This window comes from Oreochromis aureus, linkage group 7, assembly GCF_013358895.1.
Source record: "Oreochromis aureus strain Israel breed Guangdong linkage group 7, ZZ_aureus, whole genome shotgun sequence".
In the NCBI taxonomy this organism is placed as follows: Eukaryota; Metazoa; Chordata; class Actinopteri; order Cichliformes; family Cichlidae; genus Oreochromis; species Oreochromis aureus.
Genome location: NC_052948.1, coordinates 63475700 through 63491873, shown reverse-complemented (window position 1 = coordinate 63491873; position 16174 = coordinate 63475700). Strand labels below are relative to the sequence as shown.

Below are 16174 nucleotides of genomic sequence, written 5' to 3'. Positions count from 1 at the left end.
GACAACAGACTGAGAGAACATCTCGTGACAGCAGCCGTGTTTGGTGGAGTCACTTAGACCCAGATTTGTATCAGGACCACAGATGACGATCAGGACGAGTTTTTACTCAGTAAAACATTCACACGAGAAAATCTTTTGCTTTGGGACCATCGCACTTTGACTCAAGGTGCGACGGTCTCTGGACCTGGTTATGTTTTGGGATTCTTGTTTGTTTGTGATTTTTATGGTGACCTAAAGTCATTAAGTCTCTTGCTGTTTTTGTGTTGTGATGAACGGACTGTACTGATATAGAACTGAACTTGTATAAACTTGAAAGGCAGGTCAGAGCTGTTGTAAGATCTAGCTTTTTTCATTTGAGGCAATAAGCCAAAATAAAGCCCATCTTATCAAAGCAGCTTTTTGAGACAGTAATCCATGCCTTTGTTACATCTAGGCTTTATTGTGGGGTTAGAGATGCGTCCATTAGGCGTCTGCAGGTTGTGCAAAATGCTGCAGCGCGTCTTTTAACTGAGCCCATTACCTCCACATTACCAAAAACTAAGTATAAATTTAGAGGTGACTGTGTTTTTGCTGTAGCTGCTCCAAAGTTGTGGAATGATCTGCCCGTGCACGTTTGGCAGGCCTCTTCTCTTTCTGAGTTTAAAACTCTTCTTAAAACATATTTATTTGCCTTTGGCACTCTTTAAGGGGTTGACTCAACTTGTTTTACTAAATTGTTTCATCAAGGAGCTGAGGAGCTCGCTGCCCTTGCTGTCTTGTAACAAAGGTTACGATTCATGTCCTGATTTTGTAAATGAACTGAAAATGAACTGAAAAAGGGGAAAAAAAACACTTTGTGGGAGCGAGAGGAAGCGAGTAAGTGGAGGGCATGCTGGGTGCTGCAGCGGCCTCTGACTGATTCGGAGTGGCATGTTGTTTTTTCCTCGAGTTTACAGGCTTCTGCTGTTATTCAGCCATGTGCCCATCACATCCTCCTGCTCGATCCAGGGTTCATCCTCACACAGACACCTAACAACCAAGTGACTTAAAAACCAAACTAGGAAAATCACATCAGCTCCAGTTACCACTGGGTGACTTTTGTTTCCCTCTGTTAATAAAGACCAGACATCTTCCAGGATGTATCACTGATTCACGGATCACTAATTAGAGGTTACCAACCTCCATATGGCTTCTTTTTTAAATTGCAAAAGCAGGAAACTCTCCTGCACGATAATCAATACACCAGATGTATGAAAACACACTGATCTTTCAACTACACTTTGAACCAGGCAAACGGTGCTGTGATAATCATCTGAGCTCATGCACACTGCTTCAAAAAGTTAAAGGAACATTTTAGGAGATGAAAAAATAAATCATGCTGGCCATCTTTACTGATATGGAGTAGATAATGTGTTAGGAATGAACAGATGCCACATCATTTGATGGAAATGAAAATGATCAACCTACAGTGGGGCCAGAATTCAAAGATATCAAGTAAGAAAGGATGTGGTAAGTTAGTCCATTTTGCCAACATGCAATTGCAGCAACTCAAAATGCCCCTCACGTGCTTGCATGCATGCCAGGGCACGCTCCTAATAAGGAGACAGATGGCATCCTGGGGATCTCCTCCCAGGTCTGGACCAGGGCATCACTGAGCTGCAACCTGACAGTGTTGGACTGACTGAAAGCTAATGTCCCAGAGGTGTTTTACTGGATTAAAGTCAGGGAGAGTAGGGGCCAGTCAACGGTTTTAATTCCTTCACCCTCCACAAACTGCCTGCATACTCTCTCCAGGTGAGGCCGGGCATTGTTGTGCCCCAGCCAGGACCCACTGCACCAGTGTAAGGCCTAAAAATAGGTCCAAGTATTTCATCCCGATACTGACACCGGCCCTATACAACTGCAAAACTAGTGAAAAACGTCAAGCGTCCTCCGCCTGGAAAACCAGCCATGTTTTGGGATTGTCTCATCGTTATCTTCAGTAACTTTGAAGCAGCTGAAATTGATTAAGCCCCTTAACTGAACAGATCAATATCCCAGAAGTTTAATTTGTTGCTGTACTTAAAAAAACAAAAAGAAAAATTCCTGTAATTACTTTTGAGTTAATATTTAAGCCACTGAAACTGAAGCGTAGCACAAACATTGTGAATAGTCTGTAGCACACAGCTACATTAGTGATATGAAAGCAAAAACAGCATAAATGTGGTGGAGAAGCCCAGTTTGGTGAGGCCGAGCAGACACCTGCTTAAGACGACGCGCCGGTAACTCTTCTAAATGAGTGAGTTAAAAAAATAATCCTTAGAGTTCGTACAAGAGTAAACTCCAGAGGTCAGACCCATTCTTTTCTATCAGACTGCAAATGTACTTATTAATGTTTTAAACTTGGACACTTGAACATGTGAAACTGACTTGCTTCTGGTGGTCATTAGAGGAACTGCAAGTTTTAGAGCTTCTCCTGAAATTTTACTTCAACGATTTCAACATGTTGTGTTAATACGGAGTCAAACATCTTTACACTGACAGAAAGGGAAGATTAACTCGTCCGGCCCACTTAAGATAAAAGTATGACATCATTGCTACGCTTGAGGTATCATGGAGACCACTCAAAGTCCTCAAATGCATTTTGATCATTTCATTTGAAATTTTTTCCTCCTACAGGAACAAAAAGAAAAGGAAACAAAACAAATCAACATTTCTTCTCTTTATTGTCTAATTTGTCCAACACATTCATCATTCTTAAAGTTTCACAGTACAGCAGTTCAATAAAACCGCGACTCATTGGACAATAAATCATTTACATTAAATCGACGCCTTAATTGTCTTTACAAAACACATTATGACATTTTTATTAATTATGTAAACGTTACAGAGGCAACTCTTTTTATGTAATTGTCAGAAATTGTAGGCAGTAGTAAATTCAAAAAAAAAAAAAAAAAAAGCTCTTTTCACATCTTTTGGATGGATACAAAAAAGAAACAAAAAAAGATACAACCAGTAAATTCAAGTGGAAAAGATTCAAACAGCTGAAGTGTAGCTCACATTATTTGACCTGCACTGAGGATTTCTGGGACTCTGAGCTGCCGGTTTCCACCAAACCTGCAGGAAATTAATTTAAAGAAAAGAAACTTGACCCAACTGATTCTCATCCCAGCACTGAAGACTCAACAGCTTCCAGAGAAAAGATGAGGCGTTTAACAACTTGCATCCAAATTAGCTGCACTGAGATGTGTGTAGATGTGAAGGGAGGAATGAGTCAAAATAAGGTTTAAAACTTATGAAGATACAAAAAAAAAAAAAAAAAAAAAAAAAAAAAAAAAAAAAAGCGCTATGAAATAACCTGGATTATGAGAGTGTGCAAATCCACATGACGAGAAAAGCAACCCGAGTGCCTGCAGTTAGTAAAAACCTAACCTAAACACTGCAGCGCTCCTCATCGTTCCTGTTCCACTACATTTCCACCAATCACCCACAGAGTCCATCTGAACATCCAACACAACCTCACCTCTGAATGCCTCAAAAACCCAAAGTGCAGAAATTCAAACTTAATCCAGTCTGGAGCTCATTTCTTTCTGCTAACAGTCTTAAAACACACACAAACATGCAAAAATTATAAATGTGCGTCATTTCTTTAAAAACGGTTTCTCTAGAACAGATGACTTTCCAAATCTCAGTCTAAGCACCCACACGCCACACTGTAAACTTCAGTAGTGCTTTTAAAATCAAACTCCTTCACATTTTAATCATTTCCTGAATCATGTGATTGAGTTTTGACACGTTATCCCTTTTCCTCATTGAAGCCCCATTCACACGGCTTTTCTTTGATGGAGATGCGACAGTTTTATTCGTCTTACAGTATGTAAACGTCACTTCACTCCAAGCCTCCCGTGGATAAATGCTCGTTCAGCCCTTCCACTGAAAGCAGAGGAAGCTGAAACACCTACATACAGCTGTGCTGGGGACTGGTAAGTCGATGCACTTAGGAAATCTGAAGTTGAAGTCATTCATGCATAACTGGAATGTGAGCTACAAACAGCAACTGCTCTCATTAAACTGCATTTTAATAACTACATAATTCAAATAGAGCAACAATTAGTCCAACTGGTGCCACTAAAGGTGGAAATTAGCATTAGCAACTGCTTTCTTTCATCAGCTGGAGAGAGTAAATGAAGCCCACGCTAATTATTCTCAGTAACATGTTAACACATGAACATTTGCTTTCTGTTACAGCATTTGCCTCAGACTGTGTGTAAGCTCTGTTGCTGTAGTTGGAGGAGAGCAGCCTGTCAGTCCCTGCAGAGAGGCAGTCATCGTGTCGCTCTCAGGTCGCAGACACGAAAAGGTCAAAAATATTTGAGATGGAGAGAAGTAGTAGTTCAATCCTTTCTGCAGAGAAAGGCGTATCCAAAGAAGTCTGGACAGCAAACACAGCAATCCTTGGATAAGTCCAATTTCAACCAGTCTGAAAACACAGCACAGGTCCCAGAGCAGGCGCTGATGTGGTCAGAAACTGCTCACCGGCACCAGTTTATGATTGGTTAAATGTAACGTACGTCTGTATGTGTGCAAGAAATATGCATATGCAGTTTCAGGGAGCTGCAGGTTCAGCTGGAGCCTTTATGTACTGCAGCAGGGGTCACGGGGTGAACGGAAGGATGTGCAGCAGCCTACAACACACAGTGGAGAAAGATTTTACTGGCAATACATTTAAAAATGCAATATCTACACTACATGAGCTGCATGTGGCCATTTCTGTATTCTCCCTGATCTTCTTGAAGAGGATAAAGGAAACAAGTATCCCATCTTGGAGGGGGTTGGGGTGGGGTGGGTATTACCAAAATTCATAATACACCCTCTGAACATCAACCAGGTCAGCGGTGACCTACTTTCAGGGTAGGGTTAGATTAAAATACAACTCTTAAATGTGTGAATGGTTCTGCTCCCAATTCAGTCAGATAATTCAGCCGTAAAGGTGTAACCACAAGTGGAGCTGTCAATGCAGAATGCAAGTCATCACAATGTAAAAACAGCATTGGGTCGGTCGCCTGTTGAAGGCCACAGATCTGGAACACACTCTTCATTTGATGTTTGTGTCTTCAGCCATTTTAATGTTGTTGTTGCTGTTTTCCAACTGTTTGATCTCATATTTGTACTGATTGGTTATTTAGCCTAACCCAGGACAAGGTCTGCATATTAGCTGCGGGTAGAACTCCATGAACATTATTCACAAATATGTGAAAAAGTTATTTGTTATGGATGTTTCTTTGAGCCAATTTGTGTTGCTGATGTTTTTGCCACCTGTGATTGGTGTAAACAATCACAGGTGGCAAATGCAGGAAGATTGCGCCTTGAAGCTCTGCACTGATTGGTCGATAAGAGGAGCAGTAAGATTCGGGGATGAAGGAACTCTATTATTTTGAAATACACGTCACCATTTTTTGAGACGGCTGCCGTGTGAAATTCACTTTGCTACACAGGATAAAATGTTTGCAATGTCGCAGTAACGCGAGTAAGCTACTCTGCAGCCATGCTAACATTTCAATCCGGGTCAAAAACATGACGTTACCATTTTAAATCAACCGTCTGTCGTTGCCGTGTGAGCAAATTAAATGAGTATTTTACAATTTTTAAAAACAGTTATAATCAAACTATCAGGTATTGACAACCATGAATGTACTGGTACCCACTAACAAATCGTGATATTCCCAGCTACAGTAAAGTGTCAAAGAGCTGCTTTTTGGTAAGCCAACACTAATTTGTTAAGCGACTGTTGCTAGAAGCCTAAACGCGCTGCACATTAATGATAAGGCCCCCGGTTTCCTTTGACCGGCACTTCGTGTTTTGAAGGTCATATCTGAGTACAGAGAGAGATGGGCATTTGACCTTTTCAGTGTTTTGCTGCAGAGTGATGACTTTTAAGTCTGCTTCGTGGTCGTGTCTCTGCTCCACTGTCAGTGTTGGTAACTTGCAGTGACTGCTGAGACGTACTAGGATTAAATGTCCAGTAAGAGTAACTGCTGACAATCAGACATAATACATGTCAACTCGTGCTTGATGACTGTTTCTTACTTCATAGGCGGTTTGGGATTTCTATGGTACATTATTAAAAACAAGCATTCAAATACCAGTCTGAACTTTGATCATCTTTAAAGTCAAAGCCACGGAAAAGCATCTATATATTATATATAACTAGACATTCAATCTAAATCTGCTTCTCCAGCATGAAGCTGATTGCTGTTGCTGACAGCTCTGTGCAGCGCAGCAGTCTGCAGAGTTCAATACTTGGCTGTAGTGGAATCATTGTGTCACTGGGAGTTTTGGGAGACGCCAGTTGAGGAATGTCACATTTTGTAACGTGCAGTGTCATCTCGCCCCATCCTGCAAAGCAGCACCTTGGGTGCCAGACAGGCCATTCAGTGACACACTCATCCCTTGGTGTAATGCATCAGTCTCAGTCTACTTCACTCCGGCTATCGCTCCATCTCAATGACAACCCCTTTTCACAACTGCATCCACACTTCAAACCTTCCTCCAGATCAGCCGGACAAAGCTTTTGAGAATGAGGACAAAACTGGAAATGTGTTCACTCCTTTAACAGCAGCTCAAAACACAACGACAAGAATCTATCAGTCTGCTCGCTCAGATGAAACTGCATCATATATTTCAGGATCTGCATGTGTGCGGCACATCCAGTGTCAGTCAACTCAGACGGGTCGTGCTGCAGCTTTTTGCTGTGAAATTGGCAGTGTTCTCATTTTTCCATGACCAACAGCACTAAACTCTGTCAGAGCAGACTTCTCTAATGTTTGTGTATAATTTTTCAAAAACTGTTTACAAACCAGACTTTTGCCGGTGGCTGACACACAGTTCCTGAGAGCACACGGTGAGCAAGAGACAAACGGCACAAAGGAGATTTGGTTGAAGAAAAACAAAAAATAAACAGACTGAAGTCAATTTATTCATCTGAGTGGTTGCAGGGCCTCCTGCTACAGACTTAGGTTTTACTCAGTTTTGGGACGTGAATGCTATGTGAGGCAGAAAGGACTTCTCACAGAGGGCTGCAGAGAGCTAGCAGTAAAGGCTGACCTCCCTCATAAAGCCACGACGCTGAGGATGACCCATGATAGACACAGACATGGCACTCCATAAATCCTGACACCCAACGACTTTTTTTTCTTTCAGTGTTTGCATGGCTTCTAATGCAGATGAAGTGTTAGCTATCTAAAGTAGAAAACTTCTGTCACGACTAGATAACTTGAGCTAAATCATCCAAGCTCACAAGTTTAATCAGCCTTGTAAATTTGCCAGGCTGACACGACTTTCTGCAGTACTAGCTATGCAAGCTGGAGGCAGTTAGCTGTAACTATGAAGTGCCTTCAGGTCTCGCAAGATCGCTAGCCCAACGTCCCGGGGCTAGCGATTTTTCCAGTCGGGCTACCAAAATCTACCTCAGCCCTGCCCGTCGGGCTATCATAGGAAGGAAAATACATGTCAATGCTTTGTGTTCTTTCGCAATTGTAGCTGGGTAATTATGCCATTGGCATCGATGAGCCTCTGTCAATATGTGACATTGAAATCACGTTTGAATTTGCACTTGTTTTTTGCTTTCACTTTCACTTTGCGATCGCGCAAACTGTGTATAGGGAGCGGCAGAGGGTGACAGATTAATTGTGCACCAATTCCTGACATCGTCTTATCACTCATTAGCTTACTATTCAAATGTGACAAGTGAAATCTCTGGCAGCAAGCTTAAACATGTGATAGAGGTTGATTGCACAAAGAATCGCTGACCGTTATGTGTGCGTGTGTAAAGACAGATGGATTTACGCCGGTATTTTAGTTCTGCTGAGCCAAATAAGACAGGTCAGGGTGAAGAAGTGACAGCCAAAGAAAAGCCTACCACAAAACTGAAAAGTTATGACAAATCAGACTATGAGGCAAAAAGAAAGCTCAGCTTTTTTGGTTTCATGGACAAAGGAATTTCTGTTGCTGGAATATGACGAGCTATGCCGGATGTGTTGTGAGTTTCCCTCGATATCTGAGTCGACAAGCGCCTTTGTTAATGGGACAGCGTACTATGTTGCAAAGAGTGAACTACCATTGGCAAAATTTAGCAATCTTTGCAAACTTCAAAAAGCAAATGTCCTAGATCTTGGTTCCACTTGCCTCTTACCTGTGACTTCAGTGGAAATTTCAGATTCAGGATCTGACACAGACTGAGTCATGTTCTACACAGTTCTTACAAGTTCATAGAAATTTCTGTTCAATTTGAACCAAGTATTTGAGTTGCTGGTTGTAATTTTTATACAACTGTTGTAATTTGTGTTTTAAAAATTTTTTGATTGATGTTTTGTTTCCTTTACAATATAATATACTTCAATGTATAATATTGTAAAGGAAACAAAACAAACAAAAAATTGTTCTCTTTTTTATTCAGGCTACTTACATTTATTTTGGGCTACCAAAAACTGAAGAGTGCCTGCCCGAAGGGCTACCAGGGATTTTGAAATTTTGTGAGCCCTGGCCTTGAGGCGACTTTTGTTGTGATTTGGCGCTATATAAATAAAATTGAATTGAATTGAATTGAATAAACTTGGCTAGCTACCCAAGGTTGCATTTGAGTTCAACTTTGTGATTAAACTAATCAGAGAAACCAGTTGTTTTTCAAACTCTAAACACCGGTCAGAGATCACAGGTATCACGTGGTTAACTTTAACTTTTTGTTAACCCTGGTGTTCTGGTTCAGGCTCTGCGTGCACTCACATAAAAGGGGGCAAATATATTTATTTTACAATGACAGCTGCAAATAAACTGCATACAGTTCAACATTAAAGGTTACTCAGTATGTTCAGCACCGACCCTGCACCAGACTGTGTGTGTTTTAACCTGTATTCTTGTAGCTGCCACTGCAGAAGTGTCAGATTAAGACCAAACATAAAAAAAAAAAAGTATACATTTTTTGCATCACCATCTGAATGAAGGCAAATTCCAGTGACACTTTGCACTGCTGTAACTTTACAGCTGGGCTTCATTTGGCCACATCAGTCAGGCATGGCTCAACAGTACATCTGTGATAACATCAGTAGAAATTTTTACATGATTTTAATAAGTTGCTATAGCAACACAAGGTGTTTATGTTCCCTAATGCACACAACAATGAGACAAGCCCAAACACGTCTGACAGTCAGAGGCAGGTCAGGCTCTGATGATTTTACTTGCAGCTGACCAGGTTGTGTTCACAGGTTACCTCACTGACCCATTAATCGCATTCATGCATCTGTCAGGTAGATGGCAATGAAAAGCTTATACTCTGCTTTCTCAGAACAGAGCACTGCAGGATGTTTAAGTCACTGTGCAATAACACGAATGTCACAATAACCTTTACAGAAGAGCTCAAATTCAAAGTATCCATGTGAAGTATGGATATCCTCTTACCTTTTTCATATAAGCTTTCCCACAGGAAGCTGAGCTACTCCGGTGTGCAGAGACTCAACATAGGCCAAAGCACTCTGCATGGAGGTGAGGCAGTATCCCTCCTCTCCTATCAAATAGCTGAAACAGAGAAGTGGATGATAGTAAAAGGTTTTATAGTTTTAGACTAGCAATTTCCCCCCCACACTTTTAGAGTTATGAACACATTATATGGTGGGCAGGCTGAGCAAAAGGAAGCCATGGATACTATATGAAAAGATCAAGTCATAACCAAGGAGTTTTTTTCCAGAGACAGCAGACGAGATGCAGACAAGACCAGGACTCAACTGGGCTAAGAGGATCGAGACACGAGAGGGGACAGAAAGAGGAAAGCGATAAGATGCTTATCGCTCAGCTGTTATCTGGAAATTCTGAACAAAACGTGCATTTGAAGGAAAAAAGGAGAAGAAACATTTTGTGAAGCCACTACAGTCAGTGGGATTTCTGCATCAATTACTCATAAAATGCTGTCTGATCTTTATCCAAGTCACAATCATAGACAAACACAAACTGATCAGGGTAGTGGTGCACAAACAGTTGTTATCAGTGAACACAGCGTTTAATGCTTCACACTGCAGACTTAAAAACTAAGTTAAATCCTTATTTAATGAGTTTACAGTCAGCTTTTTTTCCTCTGAGATGAAAATATCAGACGCATTCGTGAGTTTGAAGTCAAATTTCTTTTTACTGCTCTGATTTGAGTTAAGTGTACGTTGTGATTCGAGGTCAGTTATTTCTGTCAAATTAACATTTTAAAAAAAACCCTATCTTTCTATACTTTCTATGAAGCTTTTACTTCAACGCATTTCTGTGAGAATGGGAGTCTCTCCTCTAACGTGAATGATCTAAACTCAAGTAAGGACTTTATTTGCACTTTTATAGAGAAGAAAACCAAATCCCAAATATCCTGACATTCCTCAGCCAATGCCAGTCTAACCAACCGGCTTTTACAATCCACTCTTTTTGGAGATATGAGGAGACCTTTTGGGTGTGGTGTGTAAACTCACATGCTACTCTACCAAAGACGTATGGCTCAAGCCGAACAGCACTTAGCTGCTTTTGGTGACATGAGTGTGTTCTGCACCAATCATCATCAGAAAAGAACAAAACTTCAGCCTGAAAAACATTTGATTTGGATTTTTAAACCTGACAAAGATAAAAAAAACAAAAAAACAAAAAAACAAAAACAACTGGAAGCACTGGTGTTGTTTTGTGTTTATTTAGATCTGCACAGAAGACCCAGTGTCAGCATAGTTTCTCATGGTCAATGTGTTTGCTATTTATTGTCACTTGTGTGTCTCCAGCAGACGTTGAGCAACATCAGCAGTCAGATTACAATGAACATAATTCTGAATTCAGTTTCATTTGATGACATATTTGTGATTTATACTATGCACAAACAGGGCCAACGTTAGCTGACCAGTTTAAAATAACCATCAGCAACTTCTCAGATGAGTCTGGATGAACTAGCAGGCACACTAGTCTTCGGTATCATTACCGAAAAAGAAAGAAATTTGGTTTAGATTTGATTCCAAAATCCAAACTCTCCCTCCACATAAAGAATATACAGCTGATGCCGACTGCAGTCTTCACCTGAGGGCCTGAAACGCTACAGCCAACTATCTAGCCCCTGTTTGTTTGCTCACTAATGCTGTCACTGGCAAAACAGTACCTGAAGCCACATTAGTGTTTTCTTGTCCTTTCGTGGAGCTTATGCTGGTTGCTGACAGTGATTGGAGTGATTCATATAGAATCACTCCACAGGCTACAAGAGGCAGCTAAGAGAGCTGAGGAAGGTCTCATTACAGCCTTTCAGACAAAACTTTTTTTATTTCAAACTTGGGAATAAATAAGATTTTACTGAGCGGCAGCATGTTAACAAAATACTCACGTTTTACTGTTATTTTATGCATTTATGCACCAAACTGTATGTTTATCTGCTCCCAAAGACATCATCACTTTCCATGAGGATGACTCACCCTTCATGAATGAACTCCTCCAAAGCAGCACATTCAGACACCAGCTGAGGACACTGACACCGCAGAGCCACGTAGGACAGGATGGGTAACAGGTCGTCTGCACCACTGTCAGAGTAAAGGAAGGAAGGAGGGGGTAAGTTCAAGTAAGAGGAAAAACAAAAGCAAATAAAGATGAAGAGAAAAACAGAGAGTGACATTCACAGAGTATGAGTGCATGCACTCTCCAGGGGACTGAAAGGAAACTAAATCAAATGTAGCTCTTAACGGGATGCCTGTTCGGGGATGGAAATGATAAAGCTTTTTTTCCTCCCCCCTCGTTCCCTCTTTGCTCCCTTTCTGAGATCTGTTGGGAGGACAAATTGCAGCCTGGGAGATGATGACAGCTTGATAGCATTTTCCCTGTGTGCAGACAGTGACCATTTGTTTATCAGGACTCACACGCAGGGCTAACTGCTCGCTTGCTAGTTTGCGTGAGAAGGCAGGTTGCTGGCCCTCCACTGACCCGGTGCACATGCAACTGGATACTCTCCTCCTGCGGGTTCTGGAAGGTGTGGACGAGCTCATGTAACCGCTGGGAGCTGGACCTCACATACTCACACAATCACAAGCCCTGAACTCTAATCTTCAGAGTTCACTACTGTAAACATACACATCGATCGCTCACACGAAAACTGGTGTCTCTGCATTCCAAGGATACAATGCAGTCCAGCCACATGCATAAGTACTGATCTCTCAGGCAAGATTAGGCCACATTATGGCTTTGCAGGGCACTTTAGTGGATAACAAGTTTAAAAATGCAAACGGCAGAAGCAGAAAGAAAATTTCCTGATTAAATGGATGTAGAGGGAATATGGTGATTAACAGAGCATCACAATAGAAGAGGAAGGGGAAAAAAAAAGGGACTAGAAAAAGCATGACAACAACAACAAATTAGAGAGGATGGCTTTTCACAGAAAAAAAAGAGGCCAACTAGTACAAAACAAAAAACAAAAAAACAAACCACCAGTTAAAACTAGATTATAAAGAGCCAGGAAAAAAAATCAAATGTGGTTATAGAAAGAATTTATTTTACAGTGAAAGCAAAAAACCCCCAAAGGAAACCCGTCTAAATTCTGAGGGAATATTTAATTGAATTGGTGTTGTTGGGTCAACGATCAATGAAAAGACCACCAACATTCAGAGGGATCTCCAACAGCCTGTTAACGATCATCCTGAATCACTTTGAAATATATCTGCCACACTAACATTTCAGGTCGTGTCTGGTAATAAAAGTGACACAGACGTGAGCCAAAGTGCGCACACGCCACCATTTGATATTAATCCATGTGTGGGTAGCAGCTACATTAGTCCATCATCATCATCATCATCTCAAAAGTAAAGCAAGAAGAACAGAATGAGGACATTTCTGTCTGCTTTGATTTTAAAGCAGAGCTTAATGGGACTCCTCACTTTCAGAGACACTGGTTTATCCAAGATCTACTGGTGAGAGATTCCACTGTGTGCAAGGGCTGGGTACAGTGAAAAATCAAAGGGAGGCAGGTGAGCAATTTTACAAATACACAGTAAAATCTGACTGAATCACTTCAGGTAACTGTGGACCTAAAGTAGAGAAGAGCCTGGAAAATGTTACGAGGTAATATCACTTAAACTGTTAGGCTAGATCCTTTATTATATGTGAGGGAAACTCTCCTGTTGGTATAGCACACCTTCTCCTTTATCCCACTGGAAATTGGAAATAGTCCCAACCCTAATCCCACTGCGAGTCTGGGTTAAATAGGACAAAATGGCTATGATATAAAAATCGTAATTTTTAAGGTAAAGCAGGAAGCTCTGTGATGTGAAGTTTAAATTACATTTTGTCGCTGTATTTTTTAAAACAAATTTTCTATATACTGAACAACAAAACACCAGCTAAAGCCAAAGCACACAAATCCTGACCAGTCAGCCACCGAAACGCTGCAGCACATCAATCCATACGGAAACACGAACAATAAATAGTGTGCTTCAGTGTTGTTGCACTAGCGTACTCTATATACACAAGGAGAGATAAATATGCAAAATAAATATTAACACATACACACAGCTCGTCTATCTGCGAAACATCTTCATTCAATTTTTAAAAAACGTCTTTCCAATCTGAGTCAGGCTTTGGATTAAAAACACCCACTCTGTGAGTCACAGTGACATTCACAAAGGAAACCTGTATTTAAAAGGGACTAAGAAAAGCAGTCACATATGGCCCTGCACTGAGCTGCAATCAGCAAAGAAAAACATGCGAGCGCCGGCAGTCTGGGGGCAAAGTCCAGTCCACCCTGGAGATTTCTGTTCATCTCCACCAAGATGAACTCGTTTTACTATAAGATGGTAACAAAGCTCTGTGAAATCTAAAATAGTCACTGATTGAAATGTCTTCTGTGGCAGGAGACAGTGGGATTCGTCTTTCCACATAACAAATGCAGCGTGATTAAGTTTGCATTTCTTGGAGAGACATTTGTTGCCAAGTTGTTTATTTTAGCGTTGTGAGGGTACACATCAAAATCCCTCAACGTCACAACTTTTCTGGATCAAAAGCTTTGAGAAGTGCTGCGCACAATCAACTCTTCCACTGCCATCTCTCATCACTTCACAAGCGCTCCAATGCAAAGAGACAGATATGGAGCAGGAGACACTGCCTCAGCCGCTCAACAACAACAACTAGAGTGTACAAAGAAGAAAACGTATCCAAGAGCTCTCTGAAGGAGGAAGATGTTTTTCCCCCTTGACTCTTGGAGCAAACAGGATTTTTACAAGCATTAATCACACATAAAACCCATTTAAAAGCTGCTGACATATCCCCCTAGGTTTTGGGTCGACAGTTACGAGTCCTATTATAAAACGTCTAACCTTAACTTAAGTGTGGTTCTTTTAACAGCCTCATAAATGCTCTTATTCTAGGACTATGATCCCCACCCATTCAGAAAAAGAAATCCAGCATCTGTTTGTTTACTTGTGCATAAATAATAATGCCAAAATACCGTCGGCCCAAATAACAGATGAAGCCCAAACTCATGCTGATTTCAATGCGTTCTCTAGCGGATACAGTTCAGCGATAATATGAAGCCACAATGAGAAATATGCAGAGCTCTGCAGCCATTTATTTTACAAAGTTTTGGTCCAACTCTGTCAACAAAGAACACGTTTAATTTGCTGAACCCTATGCATGCTACAACCTACTGAGCATTTGTCTCTGGGTATCACTGTGCACTTCACAAAACTCCATCCCTTTTCATTTATTCCCCAAACCTCCTCGCTGGGCCATGGTGTTGTTCCAGGCTCATCCAGGACGACCCACTTTTGGGCCTGGTCAGGAAGAGGCACTCTACAGGAGGGCAACAGACCCAAGACAGTGCCTGCTGTGCCAGACCTAAATGAGCAGTGATGAGAGCTGACAGGGCAGCTACCAAGGCAGGGACCCCTTAAATGATGTTTGGGTACTTATGAGCGGATCTCGGAAGAGTCTTTCCCTTCCTATTAGGAGGAAATAGGCAATGAGAAAAGGACTTTCATTTAAGTTTAATGAGGTGTACTTTAGAGGAATTCAACTAAAAGAACAATACACCACTGTATTGTATAACTGTTGCATTGTTTCTCAGTTACATTTGTCATTTTTGTGTGTTAGTGAAAAAGAAAGGTTGGTCATTGCAGTACCACAGTAACGGCCCAGATACTTACTGGAGCTGATCATTTACTCACATGGCCGCTGTTTTGGGAGTCGTGTCCCCTTCATGAAGACACCTGTAATCCTCGGCACAGGCACAGATCAGGCGTAACGTCCTCACTGGAACAAAACACAAGAAACGATAAAACTCATGGAGCAATACAGACTGAATGCTTCAAGTAGTATAATATAAGATATCAAAGTATTGAACCACTAATTAGAGATAGCAGCCAGAGTAACAGGATGCAAAGTTGAGAGGAAAGAAAAAACAAAGGGTGCATTGGGACATTAAACAGATGTGTTGGGACAAAGTGTTACAGACAGATGAATCTTATTTGGAGTTTGAGGTGTTCTGATGAGAAAGATCGTGCTCGACAACCTCTGGCATGTTAAATGGAGCAGGTGTGAAGGTCTCGGGTGCTTCAGTGGAGGGAACGGCAGAAAAGGAATCGTAACCAAGACAGGCCGTCATCCCATTTTCTAGCAATGCCATACACCTCGCAGGCCATTTCTCCCTACAGCAGGACAATGAGCTAAAGCAGACTGTGTGACAGGAGCAGGCAGTGGGCTGATATTCTGTTTATAATGCGTTAGCCCACACAGTCATCAGATTTCAGCTGCTGTGAGAACAGACCGACTGTCAGGAAGCAGAGGGGGCTGAAAAGTCTAAAAACCTCAATAAAACAACAGAACGCCAAAGGTCTGTGAGACTGACAAAAGTGGATTAAAAGCAACGTTTAAGGAACAGAATTATTTTTTCAAGCCACATCATTTACTGAACAAAATGGGTTTTTCTGGGTTTAGTACAAATACAAAAATGCTGGTTTAAAGTGACATCAGAGACCATCTGGCCAAGAACTGTTTATCTTTAAAGCTCAGAAGAAGAATTTACTTATGCCTTCTTCACTCTGAGGACGTGTACCCAACTGCTGGCTGCCCTCACACTTTACTAAAAGCTCTCTGCATCTGTAAAGTTTAATGCTGATGAATAATAACACTCTTAGTTTTCTATAAATGTGAGGTCTTAGGATTATAATTGAAAACAGACTGA

At 41.2% G+C, this 16174-nt stretch overlaps 1 protein-coding gene across 1 annotated transcript in view; it reads right to left on the bottom strand.

Annotated features, from left to right (window-relative positions):
- Nucleotides 1-2665: 2665 nt before the first annotated feature.
- Nucleotides 2666-16174, bottom strand: part of vps9d1 (VPS9 domain containing 1) — a 39183-nt gene continuing 25674 nt past the window's right edge. Inside the window, exons 14-17 of the mRNA XM_031737976.2 lie at nucleotides 15159-15243; nucleotides 11427-11531; nucleotides 9412-9528; nucleotides 2666-4643 (exon numbers count right to left, since the gene is read on the bottom strand). Of these exons, the coding sequence (XP_031593836.2) occupies nucleotides 9417-9528; nucleotides 11427-11531; nucleotides 15159-15243 (302 nt within the window). The 3' untranslated portion in view covers nucleotides 2666-4643; nucleotides 9412-9416. The remainder of the gene's footprint in view (nucleotides 4644-9411; nucleotides 9529-11426; nucleotides 11532-15158; nucleotides 15244-16174) is intronic.